The sequence below is a fragment of the Vespa mandarinia genome, chromosome 1, assembly GCF_050613455.1.
Source record: "Vespa mandarinia isolate Hongniang chromosome 1, ASM5061345v1, whole genome shotgun sequence".
Lineage (NCBI taxonomy): Eukaryota > Metazoa > Arthropoda > Insecta > Hymenoptera > Vespidae > Vespa > Vespa mandarinia.
In genome coordinates, this window is record NC_140810.1 from 13,972,172 (window position 1) to 13,990,000 (window position 17,829).

General features: G+C 36.3%; 1 protein-coding gene across 2 annotated transcripts in view; it reads left to right on the plus strand.

Annotated features, from left to right (window-relative positions):
- Window positions 1–17,829, plus strand: part of LOC118447750 (zinc finger protein rotund) — a 193,458-nt gene that overhangs the window by 93,276 nt on the left and 82,353 nt on the right. The window contains exons 3-4 of one of the 2 annotated variants that reach the window (XM_035880078.2): window positions 17,532–17,600; window positions 17,685–17,736. In XM_035880078.2, coding sequence (XP_035735971.1) covers window positions 17,532–17,600; window positions 17,685–17,736 — 121 coding nt within the window. The remainder of the gene's footprint in view (window positions 1–17,531; window positions 17,601–17,684; window positions 17,737–17,829) is intronic. The other variant, XM_085664577.1, reaches the window with a different exon arrangement.

The following is a 17,829-nucleotide window of genomic DNA, read 5'->3' on the forward strand; positions in this document are numbered from 1 at the left end:
GAAAAGCGATCGCCTATATTTTTTCTCGAGGAAAAAGGGGAATTTCATTTTATTCTCGAATTCTTTCACGTAACGCGCTTCTTCTTCTTCTTCTTCTTCTTCTTCTATTACTACTACTGCTGCTTCTACTTCTTCTACTTCTTCTACTTCTTCTTCTACTTCCTCTTCTTCTTCTCACTTTTTCCTTTTTTCTTCTTCCTCTTTTTTATTTTTTTCTTTTTTCCTTTTTTCTCTTTTTCTTTTTTTTCTTTTTGTTTCGTTTCATTATTTACTTCCCACGTCTTTTCTTCTTTTCTAACCGAAAGAATTCACGAAGCATCGAGGCTACCTCGTTATCTTTTTTAATTATGCGCGTGCGCTCCCGCGCGCCCGCTTTTGTAACTACCCACGTCTTTGTCAATTTATCAGTGCACCGTATTTTTCCTTTATTTTTGTTTGATTTTTTCTTTCTGCCTTCTTTTTTTTCTTGTTTTTTTTTCTTCTTTTTCTTTTTCTTTTTTTTTTCCTTTGTTTTTTCTCCTCATATTCTTTTAGAAAACTCGTTATCGACTTTGTACACATTTATAGTATTTTCTTCTCCTTCTTTTTCTTCTTCTTCTTCCTCTTCTTTTTATTTATTTTTCTTTTCTTCATTTTTCCGTTTCTTTTTTCCTTCTTCTTCTTCTTCTTCTTCTTCTTCTTCTTCTTCCTCTTTCTTTTCTCTCAACATTCGTTCGCACACTCTCGTACCAAGTCGAAAATGTAGAAACGTCCGATCTAAAAATAAGGACCACGTCGGTAAATTTCAGTCCTTTAAGGTCGTGGAAGCAGAAAAGTCGGTCAAACGAAAAGTTGGATGTAAAGGGAATCACGTGGCCCTTTTGAAAACTAGCAGCGAGCATGCTCGCGGTTCACGGGTTTTACGAGAGTTTTGAGTTTGAAGTGTCCAGGAACCTTTTAACGTTAATTGCGACGGTTTTCCTTTTCTTTTTTTCTTCCTTTTCCGTTTTTTTTTCCTTTCTCTCTTTCTTTCTTTCTTTTTTCTTTTTTCTTTTTTCTTTTTTTTTTTGTTTTATACTTTTTCCCTCTCCCACCCACCCACTCCCACCATCTCCCTCCCGTGTTTCAGCGTAAACGAAAATTTCGCCCTTTTCGTACTTCCTAACTTAAAAATTCAAACGTTACGCGAAATAGGAACTAAATTTATATTTGGTACGAGCTTAACGAAAGTTTTTTAACATACCGTATACGCTTCGATGATGTATTTAATGAGAAAATGATTACGATCGAAAAATTGCGAACGATTCATTCGATATTCGATTTATCGAATTAATCGAATCAAATTTCCGAAAGGGGGGAAGAACCTTTCCCTTTTGCTATTTTCGTTGAAGTAGACTGTACCTACTGGAATAGCACGGGAATTATTTCTCGAGCAAGTAAAGACCCTTCAACTGGTTCTACCCTTTCGTCGACGTTCAGCACCATACCGTACTGTACCATACCGTACAGTACCATACTGTACCGCACCGCACTCCACCGCACTGCACCGCATCGCATCGCACCGCACAAGGACTTTTTCCTCGCACCGACGTATCCGGAAAAGCTTCCACTTTCCACTCGTCCTTGGAACTCGATGGCTCCCGTGGTTAGTGTCGAAAAAAGAAAACTCCGAGGTTCTTTCAAATAATTCTCTTCCTACGTACTTCTCCTATCCGTCTCGTACTGACGCCCTTTCCACGTTTTTGCCAAACGAGTTTCTACTCTCTTTTTATCAGAAAATACCCTAAGCTTTATCGAGACTTAACTTTGTTCTTTCTTCATGGGGCTAACCGAAAATCTTGCCAATCTATAAAAAATTATTTTTCACGAACGCAGAACTTTAACTATCGACGATCCTCCATCGATCCACCTTTAAATCTTTTTTAAATGAATTTAAAATCATCCTTCGTAGAAAAAAAAAAAAGAAGAAACAAAAAAATCTCTAAGAACATTGACAACTGTGGTCGGGCAAATGTGTATCCCTAAGAATGCAGGCCACCACGTGTTGACTCGGAAAATGGTTACTTTTAGAGAACCTAGTGACATTTTCTCTCTCTCTCTCTCTCTCTCTCTCTCTCTCTCTCTGTCTCTATTTATCTATTTACTCCTGTCTTTTTCATTGATAAGCTTAAGGAATTAAAAAAACTGTGTATATTTTCGTACCAGAATAAAAATTAAAAGCACGAATAATTACCTATATCTCTTTCTCTCTCTCTCTTTCTCTCTCTCTCTCTCTCTTTCTCTTTCTCTTTTTCATTGATAAGGTTAAGGAACTAAAAAAACTGCATATTTTTCAACTAGAATTAAACTCGGTACGAGTAATTATCTCTCTCTCTCCCTTCCTCTTTCTCTCTCTCTCTCTCTCTCTCTCTCCCTCTCTTTCTTTCTCTCTCTCTTTCTCTCTGTTTCTCGCATACTTGGTTTACTGTAGCGGTGGCGAACCCGTGACCCGCGGGTCATACTATGACCCGCTAGGGAAGTTTAAGTGACCCATATATTTTTAAAAAGTTTTACTAAGGTCTATTAAATTATATTAAAAAAGAAAGAAGGAATAAAGAAATTTTAATTTTCAAATCTTTGTAAAATACACAAAAAAGGAATACATTAAAATTATAGATTAATAGATAATATAGATAAATAGAATATTGTTATTTATTTTTATTTCATTTTTAATAAAATCACAAAATATTTGTGCATTTGATTATTTATTTACGTGAGATTCGTTTATTTATTTATGAAAGATTTCTGATATAGAAAGAAAATTATCATCTCGGAAGCAATGACGTATTTTTCTTTTCTTTTCTTATTTTTTGGCTACTGTAAATCGATCGAGCAGAAAAGTATTAAATATAAAATTTGTTTTTATATTTTTGAAATTACTCGATTCGAACATTGACAAAAGACGACTAACATTGATTAATAAATGTCAAATTTTTTATTTAATTTCGACGCCACTATCGTCCGCTAAACAACAATGCGGTTTGATCTTTATTAATACGCTGTAACTACGAATATTATTCATCTAATTTAAAATGAATTCTCAAAATTGTGTTAAAAATTTCAAAAAATTATATTAAAACTTCTCAAAATTGTAGATCTTTTTTCCTTTTTTTCTTTTCTTATTTTTTATTTTTTTTTTTCCCTCGATAGAAAAAACTTTCCGATTTCTTTATAATCAATCGAAGATGTCGGGATACGTTTTATGGCGCCTTTGATTGCAAGGAAACGCGTTTTTGTCGGGTACAATTTTCAAAGTCTTTCCCAGTGGGTACCCTCAAGGGAGTTATATTTCGTTCAGATAATACGTGCCAGCTTCGACACCCGAGACTATCGGTTCACATAAATATCACGACCTTCTTAACTTTTCGCCTTCACGTGGTAGGTACCTACCCGTTAAAATTTAAAAGTCAAGATTCGATTTTTCTCAACCGGACGTAAATCCTTCGTCGACTTTGTCCGCTTATCGTATTCGAAGAAATTTTTAACCGCGAATGAGACCACGCGGCGTGAAGAAATCAAAGACGACCATCCCATTCGTCCGTCCTACTCTTTTAAAAGCTTCATCCTTTTTCCTTATCTCGATATAACAGGATAATAATTAAAAACTAATTAAACCTTTCTTTTTTTTTCCTCCAAAATTTTTTTTTCCATTTCTTATTGTTTTCTTATTGTTTTTTTTTTATTATAATTATTATTTTTTTTATTTTTTCTTTTCTTTTTTATTATTACTACGATTCGATCATATCCGATTTAAAATAGCATACACTTTCAATTTATTTTCAATTATTATTATTAACGATAAAATAATAAATCCATACGCATATCAATCGTTCGTTCATAAACGTAAAACTGTAACGTAATAATTAAGACAATGTAAATACAAACGTTATATCATATATTATAATATTATTGATAACGATAATTAACAAATAAAATGATAAAGATATCACGTAGATATCATTCATTAGTAAACGAATGACAATAATATAATTAATCGTCGATAAAACAATAAATAAATGATATAAATAAAATATAAATAAATAAACAATATTATATCATTGTTGTTTTAACGATCTTATCACATAAATTGTCGATCTTTTAAATTTTATACATTACATTACATTACATTTAATTAAACAAATGACTAAAATCACACTTGAGAAACTTTTTCCCTTGATCGAAAATTTTCTAAATAAAGGAAAGAAAAAGGTGAACACAAGATAGTAGAAGGACACGCGATGGGGATTCGAGATTTCAGATTCAAACTATAGACTGTAGACGTATGAGTTTTATGGTTTTTCCGTGACCAGGTCGCGGCTATTCTTCGAGTCTGGCATCATTTCTCTCTTTCTCTCTCTCTCTCTCTCTCTCTCTCTATCTCTCTCTCTCTCTCTCTCTCCCTCCCTCTTTCCCTCTTTCTTTTACTCATCGTCCAGCTCAGTCTCGAAGGAGACCGCGACCGCTCTAAAGTTTCTTCACGAGACGCATAAACTCCATAGAATTTTATTTGCGATTTAAGAAAGAATTTCTAGAGTAAGATATTTGCAATCGAAAAACGAATAAAACTACCACCGATTCTGTTCTTTTCATTTCGTGCCTTCCATTCTTATTGTAAATCGAAAATCTATCTACTATAAGTATTATCTCTCTCTCTCTCTCTTAATTTTTGTAATAACATTTTGTGATAATAATTCATGTCGTCCAGTTATCATACTTTTTAAATTGACAAGCAAAAAAAAAAAAAAAAGAAAAGAAAGGAAACAAGAAAAAGGAAGAATCAAAAACGTATCGGTATTTTTGTAATAGAATAAAAGAACCAAAGGTATTATTGTCAAAAGTAAATCTATAACGAGCACTCGAACGTAAAGTATGAGTTGAATCGTACGTAGATAGGAATAAAGTAAACCCCCCCTTAGGAAAAATATGCAACCTTTCGACATGTTACGACAAAAAACGGAATAGTTTGAGATAAGGGTCAAGAAGGGAGAAAGGTAAGGAAAATAGAAAAGAAAGAAGGAGAATAAAAAAGAAAATAAATAAATAAATAAATAAATAAACAAACGAATAAATAATATAGACAGACGAAGAAAGAGATAGAAGGATATAACCCACATGAAACACGATAAGGAGAATACGGTAGGGTAGAAGAAGAAGAAGAAGAAGAAGAAGAAGAAGAAGAAGAAGAAAGAGAGAAAGAAAAAAAAGAAAGAAAAAAGAAAAAAGTAAACGAACGTATTTCACTTTATAATACATATTAAAAATTACAAGTATAATACAAGATGAAGGTGGATACAAGTATTAAAAAGAAAAAGAAAAAAAAAAAAGAAGAAAAAGATGAAAAAAAAGAAATAAAGGAACGAGCAAAAAGTAAGAGAGAAAAATTAGAGAGAGAGAGAAGGAGAAAGAGAGAGAGAGAGAGAGAGAGAGAGAGTGAGAGTGAGAGAAAGAGAGAGAAATAAAAAGAGAAAAAAAACATAAAAAAGAAAAACGCCCCGATCTATACCGAAAGAAAACAAGGCCGCAATATAAGGCCAATGCAAAAGTCAGGCACAAGAGGAAAAGAGAAGAGGAGAGTAGTATTTCTCGTTTCTCCGCGTAAAACTATAACGAGATACTCGAAGGTGAACCAGAGATAAATATAATATGAAAAATGGTAAAAAGGTCGAATAAAGTAGAGACGGCGAAATGCGTCTGGAGAGAATGAAGAGAAGAAAGAAGAGGAGGAGAAAAAGGAGGAGGAGATGAAGAAGAAGAAGAAGAAGAAAAAGAAAAAGGAGGAGGAGGAGGAGGAAGAGGAGGAGGAGGAGGAGGAGGAGGAGATTGGAGATCGTAGGTAGACAGGCAGAACGTATAGGTTTATGTGTTTCCGCGAACAGGCCGCGGCCATTCCGCTCGTCTGAAGCTCGACGCTTTTCTCTACTCCCTCCTCTCATGCGTCACCCTCCTTCTCCTCCTCCTCCTTCTCCTCTTCCTCCTCTTACTTCTCCTCCTTCTTTTCCTCGCTCTCCACCTCCTCCTCTTTCTCCTCCTCGTACCACACCGTTCCTCTGTTCGTCGTCTAGCTCGCCGCTGTCGCGGACGACACGGGCCAGGGGGTTGGGAGGGGCCGGCTGTAAAAATTTTACTGCGAATTGTCTGCAGAACCCCCGTGTGCGCACATACACACACATACACTCTCTCCCTCTCTCTCTCACACACACACATACACACACACACCGCATACTACGACGTTACGAGCGAGAAAAATAGGAAACCCCCGGGAAACCGTCGGAAAAACTCGTCTGGGTCAGATCTCTTGCTGCCCCCGTTGCCGCTCACGGTCTCGTTGGCAACCCTTAAACTCGTCGCGGCCGCGTCTACCTTTCTCTTCGGTTTTAGGTCAACGATCATATCGTTGAGCGCGAGCGCCACTTAAGAGAAATAAAGAAGAAGAGGGTGTGAGAGAGAGAAAGAGAGAGAGAGAGAGAGAGACGGAGAGAGACAGAGAGAGACAGAAAGAAAAAGAAGAAAAGATTTTTGATCTGGTCTTTCTAAAGTATTAACAATTCTCAACATTTTTTGTAGTAATCTTTTGCATTTACGATCGGCGTGGTTTTTTATTTTTTCAAATTTTGTATTAATAATGATTAAGGTGTGTGTGTGTGTGTGTGTGTGTGAAATGTATAAGACACACGTGAAAAGAAGAATACAAGAACAGAAAAAACGAAGACTTTTAAAACTGAAAAATATATACGTTATATGAGTAAATTTTTTTTTATTACATATTCGCAACCAATTTATTTCTTTTTAAATTGATATTACCAAATGGTTAATGCAATAATAAATTTAATTTATTATTATATATTTATTAAATAATAAAATTGTTTACAGTAGTATTACTTTAGGATAATATAATATAAATATATTCTCTTACGTATTGTATTATATATATTCGATTTTTATTTACAATGGAATAATAATAATAATAATAATAATAATAATAATAATAATAATAATAATAATAATAATAATAATAATAATAATATTTCCATTGTACAATAAAATAATTTTTAAAGTAATTAATTGATATATCATACAATACGTAGCTATTAAAATAATTATTTTCGATTATTGAAGATCGATAGAGAGCCGTATAAAATATAAACATATGAATTTGCATTTGTGAATAACGATTTTAAAATTGTGAATTATTGAGCCGAATAGTATTTTGAAATAGCTCGACGTTCCGTTAACGTTTTTGAAGGATTTTGGACAATCGGTAATTTGAAATAGTTCATTGGCAGGGCCACAGGCCAAACGTTGGCACGTAAATCCCGATCAGCTATCAAGCCACCGCATTCAAGTTTTCCAAGAGCGTGAAGAGAAAGAGAGAGCGAGATAGATTGATATAGAGAGAGAGAGAGAGAGAGAGGGAGAGAGAGATAGAAAGTGGGAGAGAGAGAGAGAGAGAGAGTAAGAGGGAGAGAGAAGCCCCCATTCGGAGCCAACTGTTGAATTTTATCACTCTCTATTCCCCCTTTTCTCTCTTGTTCCTTCTCTTTTCCTCCCCTATCCTCTCCACGCCGTTCTTCTCTTCTCTTCTCTTCTCTTCTCTTCTCTTCTCTTCTCTTCTCTTCTCGTCTCGTCTCGTCTGTCTCCGGGTAGATAGATAGATAGATAGATAGAGAAAGAGAGAAAGAAAGAGAGAAAGAGAGAGAGAGAGAGAGAGAGAAAGCGAGAGAGAGACGAACGTGACACAGACCACATGTGCGTCATTGGCCACCCTTCGTGTCTCGTCGTTTAGGCGTTTCTAAATTCAAAAAAAAAAAAAAAAGAGAAAAAAAAAAGAAGTTACGAAAGCGATACCCAGTCCTCGACACCCTGTGGGAACACATGTGCGTTCCATGTATATATTCTTCAATGGATAGAAAGGAAGGATGGAATTTCTCGTGTAAAGATAATCTACTTTGAACGCGTCTTTTAACTGATAAAAGCTTAAGAGCAATCTAAATGTTTCGACGTTAGATTTACCGAGTGAAACGTAAAGAGCGGAAGAAAATATTAATTTTAGATTATACGACGGATAAGAACAATCCTTTGCTTGGTCAATGTGTCAGGGGTGGAGATGGGGGAGGGGGTTGGAGTTGGGATAGGATAGAGGGACAAATTTATTGATTTTTTTCGAACCTTTCTTATTTTTAGAATTATTCTTTCAACTTTGCGTTTCCATTATTTTAGATATCATTTTGCTCGATTTGCTATCCTTCTCTCTTTCTCTCTCTCTCTCCTTTTTTCCTTATATTGATATTTATTGATTATAATATTTAAATTCAATCTTTCTTACGACGATATGATATAAAGCGATCAAGAAAAAAGCTCGCGAAGGGTCCTTTACAAAAAATATCATCGTTTAAGAGAGAGAATAAAAAGAAAAAAGAAAAAAGAAGAGAAGAGAAAAGAAAAAGAAAAGCCATCATGGTATGTGGGATATCGTAAAAGTATAAAAAAAAAAAAAAAAAATAATTTATTGTTGTCCGTATCAGATCGACAATGAAAATGAATTCTTGAGTTTAATTCCTTTTCTTTACTATATCTTCGCCGTCGCCGCCGCCGCACCCCAACCAATTTCCCTCCCTCCCTCCCTCCCTTCCTCCCTCCCTCCCTTCTCGTCTCTTCTCCCACGTGTTACGTCTTGTAACCCTTGAGACCCTAGTTTTGGCAGCTGCTGCCGATTTATCAGAAGCCGTAACGGGGGATCGTCCAAGTGCTCGTAGTGGTTCCTTTTCGATCTTCGCTTCTTCACTGTCAGTCTCGAAATTCGACTCCGTGATCGGATTCCCATGGTCTAAAGAAGATGAAGGAAAAAAATAAGAGCAGTTCGACATCAGTCTTCTTTCACTTCTTCGACTCTTCAAAAATCTTATGATGGGATCAAGCAACTCGTTAAAGGAATCCTTCGTTCTTGAATATTGATCGACTTTTTTCTCTCTCTCTCTTTCTTTCTCTTTCTGTTTCTTTTCTCCCCTCCCCCTTTCTCTCTCTCTCTCTCTCTCTGTCTCTCTCTCTCTCTCTGTCTCTCTCTCTCTCCTATTTTTTTCTCTTTGTTTCTTTTTTCTGTTTCTTTCTCTGCTTCTTTCGTCTTTATATAATAAGCAATATTAAAATATCACCGAGAGAAAGAATATCAAAGGAGTATAATCGTTCAACGAGTTTTAACAGAATTAATTGTTATAGAAGATGATGAAATTGAGATGCTCAAGATGTATCTGCTTACGCAGCTCACTCGAAAGATGATCGGTCTAAAAGGTGGATAGCGAGAGAAGAGATCGTTAGTGCATCGCCCTTTAGTAGGTATTAGGAATTAAGTAGTCCTCTCCAAACATTGGATCTTCTCGTTGACTGGCTGACGAGCAACCGAACCATCGTACTTACACGCATCCAAACGTTGATGCACAACCACCACTTTATACGATAGATCCTCGATGATACTCGCGAGAAACTCGAGGTCGAGAAGTTTTTTCAGATTGCTCGGCCATTCGCTCCGTAACCAATCTTTTCTCTGAAGATATCATGTTCCTTGGAGACATTCACTCTCTCTTTCTCTCCCTCCCTCTCTCTCTCTCTCTCTCTCTCTCTCTCTCTCTCTCTCTCTCTTTCTTTTTTTAAAGAAAAACCGCAAGTATTTAAAGTTAACTCGTCTTCTATCAAAACGATTTAACGCTCGTTAAACTTCGGTCTCGATTACATCTTACTCCATCTTTTTCTCTTTATTTATTCTTTATTTTAATTTTTTTTTTCCTAGTTCTTTTTTCCTTTTCTCTTTGTTCTTTTTTTCTTTCTTTCTTTCTCTCTTTCTTTCTTTCTTTTTTTTTTAAATTCCGTTCGCACGTCCACGTATAAGGAAAATATTTTTTTTCCCCCACGTCTCATCGTTAGCCCACGACAAATTGCGATAGTAACTTTGAGTTAAATTATTAAAGTATCGCGAAATAGGCGCACCCTTGACGCGTTGCGAATGCTCGAGAGCGGAATAACAAGGACTGAACACGGTTCGAAGGTACACGGCACTCACTCTCTCTCTCTCTCTCTCTCTCTTTCTCTCTCTCTCTTTCTCTCTCTTCGCGTCTCGTTTCGAGTCTTTTCTCGAATAGTACAAAGTGTAGAGAAGCGGAGTGAAGTGAGGGGAAAATAAAAAAGAAAATTACAGAAAAATAATATAACAAAAAAAGGAACGATGAAGTAGAAAAAATAGAAGAAAAAGAAGAGGAAGAAAAAGATAGAAAATAGAAATTTAAAAACGTTCGGACTATTTGTCGAAAGGACAGACAATCGTAGAAAAGTTGAAGTAACGAAAGGGCAAAGGCTTTTTTATTCCTTTTGATAACGATAAAGATATTTGTCTGTTATCCTTATTGAATCGAATGAAATATTTTCGAAGTAGAGATTCATCAAATCGGGATAAGATTCAATATGAATCGAACGAATTAAAAGGCAAGACAAGGATAAAAAAAAAAAAAAAAAAGAAAGAAGACAAGAAGAAAAGAAAGAAGAAAAACATGGAAGACGAAATTGGAACACGAAATGGAAAGGTCAAATTGTCTCCCTATTTTATTTTTTCTTCTTCTTCTTTTCTTTTAACAGTTTCTTGTTCCTTTTTTTTTCTTTCCTCATCAAAGAAAAAAAAAAAAAAAGAAAGACGGTAAAAATCTTTTTCCGTGGATCCGCCTATATCCTTTCGAGCAGAGCGGTAAGGTCGTCGCGACGCCGGTCGCGTCGGTGGTCGAGAGTTGAGGATAAGAGTGAGAAGAGGGTGGAAAAGAAAAGGGAGTGTGAGGGAAACAGATAGAAAGATAGAGGGAGAGAAAGAGAGAGAGAGAGAGAGAGAGAGAGAGAGAGAAAGAGAAGTAAGCAGAGAAAACTGAGAGAGAGAGAGAGAGAGATAGAAAGAGAGTGACGTCATGCTGGGCGTCCGTTGGGCGTCCGTTGGGCTAGGTCGTGGCGCCCCCAGGAGGCAGCCTCGCGAGAGAGCACCCTTCGTCTCCGCCCGTCTTTTTCTCGAAGCTCGAGGCTCGCAGTGCAAGCCGTTGCCGCCGCCGCCGCCGCCGCCGCCACCGCCACCGCCACCACCGTTGCCGCCACCGCCGCGCCGTGCCGTGCCGAAAAAAGCAAGGCTCGCAGAAAGGACGCCCGGCGTCGTGGCGCTCTTTGGCTGATCAATACATGCCGCCTCGTACGCGGACGGACGGTCACGCATGTGCACGATGTACCCTCTTATCCCCCGCCTTCTCTTTCCCTTTACTCCACTCCTCCTCCTCCTCCTCCACCTCCACCTCCTCCACCTCCTCCTCCTTCACCTCCTCCTCCTTCACCTCCTCCTCCTCCTCCTCCTCCTCCTCCTCCTCCTCTTTCCACGTCTACCCTCTCTTTTCTCTCTCTCTCTCTCTCTCTCTCTCTCTTTCTCTTTCTCTTTCTTTTTCTCTTTCTTTTTCTTTTTCTCTTTTTCTCTTTTTCTTTCTTTCTCTCGCCCACGCTATTTATACGTACGTCTACCGTCCTGCTCCCGTGACCAGTCTCTCTCTTTTTCTTTCTCTCTCTTTCTCTCCATCTCTCTCACTCTCTCTCTCTCTCTCTCTATCTCTCTTTCTCTCTCTTCTCTCGGAGAAGAGACTGGCCGATTTTTTCCTCCCGTTTTCTCGGCTCCCTCATTTTTTTTAACCTCTTTCGGTACTCCTCCACCGGGCCGACGAACGTTGCTTCCCTTTCCCTCCCTTCCATTCCCTCCCCCTTCCATCATTCCCTCATCTCTCCCCCGTCCGCTTTACCCCTCTCCATCCCACCCCCTTTTTCTCTCATCCTACCACAGCTCCTTTCTTTTTCCTCCCCCCCAGCACTTTCCACCCTCCCTGTTCTTTCTATCTTTTTGATTCTCTCTCCTTCCTCTTTTTTCTGCTTCGGCCATCCTACCTACCTACCTACCTACCTACCTACCCACCCATCCACCCACCGACGCCGGGCGTCGGCGTCCTTTTGCTATCGGGACGCTCTCTCGACTATCGGGTCCGACCACCTACGCTTGCGGAGAAAAAAGGAAGGAGATGAAGAGAGGATAAGGCTGAGAGAGAGAAAGAGAGAGAGAGAGAGAGAGAGAGAGACAAAGAGAAAAAGAGAAGTATGAAAGAGAAAGAGAGAGAGAGAGAGTGAGAGAGGGATGGTGGAGCGCCGTTGCGGTGCCTGGATGCGAGCTAAAATGTATTTTTTTCCTTTCTTTATCTTCCCTTCGAGCTGCTCGCGGTAGGTTGGATTACCAATCCGAGTGTTCCTTCTCTCTCTCTCTCTCGCTCTCTTGCTCTCTCTCTCTCTCTCTTACTCTCTTTTCCCGTTTCTCCCTTCTCTCTCTCTCTCTATCTCTACCTCTATCTGTTCTTTCCACATTTTTCCCTTTTTTCTTCCCTTTATTTTTCTACTCCCTCACACTACGCTCCTTCCACCCTTTTTCTCTCCTCGTTCTCCTTCTTTCTTTCTTTTCTTTTTTAACCTCAGAGAGAAAGAGAGAGAGAGAGAGAGAGAGAGATGCTAGCTTGCAGTGGATGCGCCTAAGGGCTGTTGCCGTAGTCGTTACCGCCAGCGAGGCTCCTGCCTCGATACGGTTAGAACGACGGAAAGTACTTTAAAGCGGATATCGTTGTGCGTTGATGCCGAGATGAAAATTATTGGGTCGAGTTTTGAGAAAGATCTCAAAACCATGAACGAATCAGAATTCCTTTAATATATTATAAATTACCTACTAATTCGTAAGGATCTGACATTGTTTTATTTCTATTTAAGTAATATCGTTTCTTGTCGCGTTAACGTCAGTCAATTTTGTCAAATCTTTTAAATCTAACCGCCTAATCATTTCTTTTGACTGTAAATCGAAAAACACTCCTATATGAATTTTTTTTTTTATATCTATATATTTAGGTATACGTATGTTGTGGAGTAATATAAATGATTAATATCTGGCATCAAGGAATAATGACGAACTAAATCAGGACATTGTAATAAATTTGTTATATGAAAAGAAAAAGAAAAAGAAAAAGGAAAATCTAACACTGTAATTTGTTACAATGCTCGATTCTGTTGGTCATTATTCGTAATACCCATATTAATCACATTGTCCATAACATACATACGCATGCAATATATATATATTATATAATTACATATATATATTAATGTATTTATTATATTACATATATATGTATACATATATTTTCTTCTTGAAAAAATATTTTTATATTATATTTTGTATGGAAGAAAATCTATTTGACTCTAACGTTCTCTTCGAAATATGAATTCAACAAACAAGCCAAAAAACAATCTTGTTGAACGATAGCCGGTAACTTTTATTCGCTTTTACACTCTTCTATCACGTAAATACAGGGATAGAGGAATATCATCAACAAAAACTTTTCAACTTTCATTTCGTTTTGACTTTGTGAGCTGCGTTTTTGGTAAATAGAGTCTCGTCGAGTGAGTAGCTCTACGTTTTTCGTTTCACGACAATGTCTCATTTGACAAGGAACGAGAAAGAGAAACGATCGCGGGAGAAAGTCGACGCTCAGGTTAAAACTATTCCGTACGATAGAATTCGATCGAACAGGACCGAGTCTTACTAATGAAAGAATAAAATTCTATCCGATTTAGTTATTCTTTGTGTGCTTTTTTTTTCTCTTTCGTTTTATTTTTCTTCTTTTTTTCTTTTTTTTATTTTCCACATAGCAGACGTAATATCTGTCTAAGAATCGTGAGATTAAAAAATAAAATTTTATCGTTCGATTTATTTGTACGAAGATGCTTGTTAATAACAAGTTCTTAATAAAGTGATGATTTTCTTCTTTTATTTATTTTCTTTTTTTTTCTTTTTTTTTCTATTTTTTTCCCCTTCTTTTTTTCCTCGTTCTTTTCCTTCTCTTTTTCTTTTTTTCTTTTTTTTTTTCTTTCTTCCTTCCTCTTTACCGCCGACACTACCGCTACCGTCTTCTAAGTCACCTTAACCAACATTTATTTCGGATATCCAATTTTAGACATTTTACGTTCGATTCAAAGGGAACCATCTGGCATCACACCAGCGGATTTAAAAAGCGTCGCCTTACAAGGGCTCCACCTTACTGTATCTTCTTCCTCTTCTTCTTCTTCTTCTTCTTCTTCTTCTACTTCTTCTTCTTCTTTTGCTTCTTCTTTTTGTTCGTACTTCTCGTTTTTCATTTTTAAAATAGAAATAGATCGCGACGCTAACTTCCGGTACTGTCCGGAAAAATCGTTTCTCCCTCTTTCCTCTCAGTCATCGTATGGAAGCTCTTCTCATTTTTTTTCTATCCATGGATTTTCCGCCATGGTGAGAACCTCTTAAGAGATTCTTTGGCAATATCAAGTAGGGAGAACCAAGAGTCTGCTTCAAGAAAGAAAGAGAGAGAGAGAGATAGAGAGACAGAAAGAGAGAGAGAGAGACAGAAAGAGAGAGAGAGAGAGAAAGAGAGAGAGAAAGAGAAAAGAACTGTCCACCCCTCGAGCAAAAATGCATATCCTTCTTTTTAGAATTTTCTCACAAGAATTGGATCGTTACTAAGGGCCACCTGTAGCGTTAAGGACTTAGGATCACTAGTACCCTATCGGACCTTTCATTTCTTCTCTCGTCCTTTAAAGCGTCATAAGAAAGTTTTTTTACGTTTTCTTTACTATATCAATTTCGTCTTATATAAAACGACTTCCAAATCGCACTATAAAAAAAGAAAAAAGAGAGAAAATAAACGAACGTTAATCGTTCGTTTATCGCGCATTTTTTTTTTTTTTAACGTTATATTAATTACCATTCTATCGTCTCTCAATTTAAATTCCCTTGCTTGTTTCGAATGAAGCATTTTATTCCGACGGAGTTTATAATTTGATCATTAAGATGACATTTACGATGATAAAGTAGCGATGACGTAAGGAGAAGAAAAAAAGAGAGAATAAAAAAAAAAAAAAAAACTAATATTCCATCGGCCGTCCGTCCTGACATTTCGAATTTTAGTTTATCGGCTCCTTGACCGCGAAAGGTAGATAATATACAAAAGAGAGAGAGAGAGAGAGAGAGAGAGAGAGAGAGAGAGAGAGGGAGAGAGTAAGAGAGACAGAAAGAGAAAGAGAGAGAGAGACAGATATATATATATAGGTAACATGACCACACGCAAGGTTCCGCGAGATACGGAGGGTCGTTCGGTCGTTCCATTCGAGCGTTGCCTGCGGTTTAGGAGGTCGTGAGAAGGGAAACAGGGTCGTCTTTAAATGGCTATGCCGTAGAATCCCTTTAAAGGGTCCTCCCTCTAACACTCGATACCATCCTCCCTTTCGACTATACCATTGGACACATTCGATAATATCAAATATGCCGATTCGTCATTTTGCTCTGGAAAAGACGACGATTCAGAAAAAAAAAATAAATAAATAAATAAAAAAGAAAAGGAGCAAAAAAGAAAAAAAATGAAAAAGCAATTAATTGACTCTTTTAATTTATCATCGTCGACAAATATACCGAAAGATTTGTGTCTTCTTTTCCATCGAACAAAGATTCTTTTAGAGAATTTTTGTAAAGAAAAAAGAAAAGAAAAATAACGAAAAAGAACATCTTCCAACTCTTGTGCCAATGGAAATATAAAGAAAAGAACGATGGAATAAGAATAAAGGAAAGAGAAGAGAAAGAAAGAAAGAAAGGAAAAAAGAAAGAAAGAAAGAAGAAAGGAAAAAATATCAACGATTCTTAATGACATTTGTTCACGGGATTCGTAGATTAAGAAATTTTTTTCTTCTTTTTTTTTCTTTTTTTTTTTTTTTTTTTTTTTTTTTTGGAAAAATATTCCTCCTCCATACTCTTTTATTATTTTTTGCAAGAAAGATCATATTTCTTCTTCTCTGTTCTCTTTGCTCTTTTTTTTGTTTTTATTAATTTTTTTTTTTTTTCTACTTCGTGTATTCGTATAACACATTAATTTTTACTCTATATCTATAAATATATTAGTACTTATTTGTAGGATCTGTTCGATCGAAAAATATTAAGATAAAGAAAAAAGAAAAAAGAAAAAAAAGAAAGAAAACAGAAAAGAAAAGAAAATAAAAGAAATTTCCTCATATATATTATTTTTTAATATTTATAGAACCAAAAAATTCTTATCTTTTTATTTTTTATTCCTTCTCATATGTTTTTGTGTATATATATATATATGTGTGTGTGTGTGTGTGTGTGCGTGTTAACAGATTCAAAACAATCTTCCTAAGTGGGTACATAATAGACAAGAAAAAAAAAAGAAAAAGAAAAAGAAAAAGAAAAAAGAAAAAGAAAAGATAAAGAAAAGAAAAAGAAAAGAGAAAAAGGAAAGGGAAAAAAAATGAAGAAAAGAGAAACAAAAAGGAGGGAAGAAAAATATATTCCATTCGTGGATATATTATTTGAATATTTTTTCGATCTGCTAATATGTTATGTATATATTCCTGAACAACAGAGAGTCGTTCGTTCGGTACTCGTTCGGGGTTGGCTCGTTTATCTCTATAGAAGGCCGAGTGATGCCCAAGGTCACAGGCCCGCCACCCTCGTCTGTGTTGTGTCTAGACCGACTCACCCTGCCTCCCGACCAGGGGCGTCCCTACCTCCGACGCATCGCGCTTCACTGCCTCCCACCCTACCACCACCGACTCGACTCGACGTCCTCGTTCGTGTCTCTAACTCGCGCCAATTATTCCTCCTCGAGTTTCTCCCTTCTCTCTCTCTCCTTCTCTCTTTCTCTCTTTCTCTCTCTTTCTCTCTTTCTATCTATCTCTCTCTATCTTTATCTATCTATCTATCTCTCTCTCTCTCTCTCTCTCTCAATCTCTCGACAGTGCATATTTCGTTTATGTCACGGACAAAACACCAAAAGAAAACTTTAGGTTCGTTCTTCGTAAACGAAATCGTTAAAAAAATATGTACGTCGTATTTTTGTCCTCTTTCAAAACTCTTAGACAATATTTAATGATACGTAACGATTTGAAAAAAAATATTGGTATTCGAAATCTGGGTAAAAATATATTCAGTCCAATATTAAAAGGGGGAATAAAAATTTTCCCTTTTTTTCTTTCTTCACCTTTTATTATATATATATATATATATATTTTTTTTTTTTTTTTTTTTTATACATAAAAACAGTAATTTTATTTTAATTTGTAATAAGAATTAGATTTAACTATTTTTTTTTCACAAGATGGACTTGCTCTACTTTCAAAATCAACAGTTCATATATATATATATATATATATATATATATATATATATATATATGTATCCGATTACAAAAAATCAAGGGCATTGAAATAATTGCTTTTTTCTTTCTTTTTTTCTTTTCTTCTTCTTCTTTATTTTTTTCTTTTTCTTTTTTTTTCTTTTTCTTTTTTTTTTCTTTCGTTGTCCAATCAGATTTTTTATCGAAGATCATTCAAAACGTTGTATTACATTGTTAAAACATCGTTTTTCAATTATGTTACAGCAATGCAATCCTCACGACAAGGAAAGCGATTATTGGGGCGGAGGTCGTGGTGCGAAACAAGGTTACGAGGTGAGTGTGCCAACTTGAAAATATTTAAGTAGAATAGCTCGAATATATGCGGGCCTCGTGCTAATTCTACTTGGTGAAGCGCAGCACTTTTTGTTACAGGCGAAAATGAACGCGGATCATGGTCAATTGCAAAAAGGTGAGTAAAATTAATTTTCTAATCTCTTTTCTTTTTTATTATTATCCTTTTTCTCTTTCTCTCTCTTTCTCTCTCTCTCTCTCCTTCCTTCTT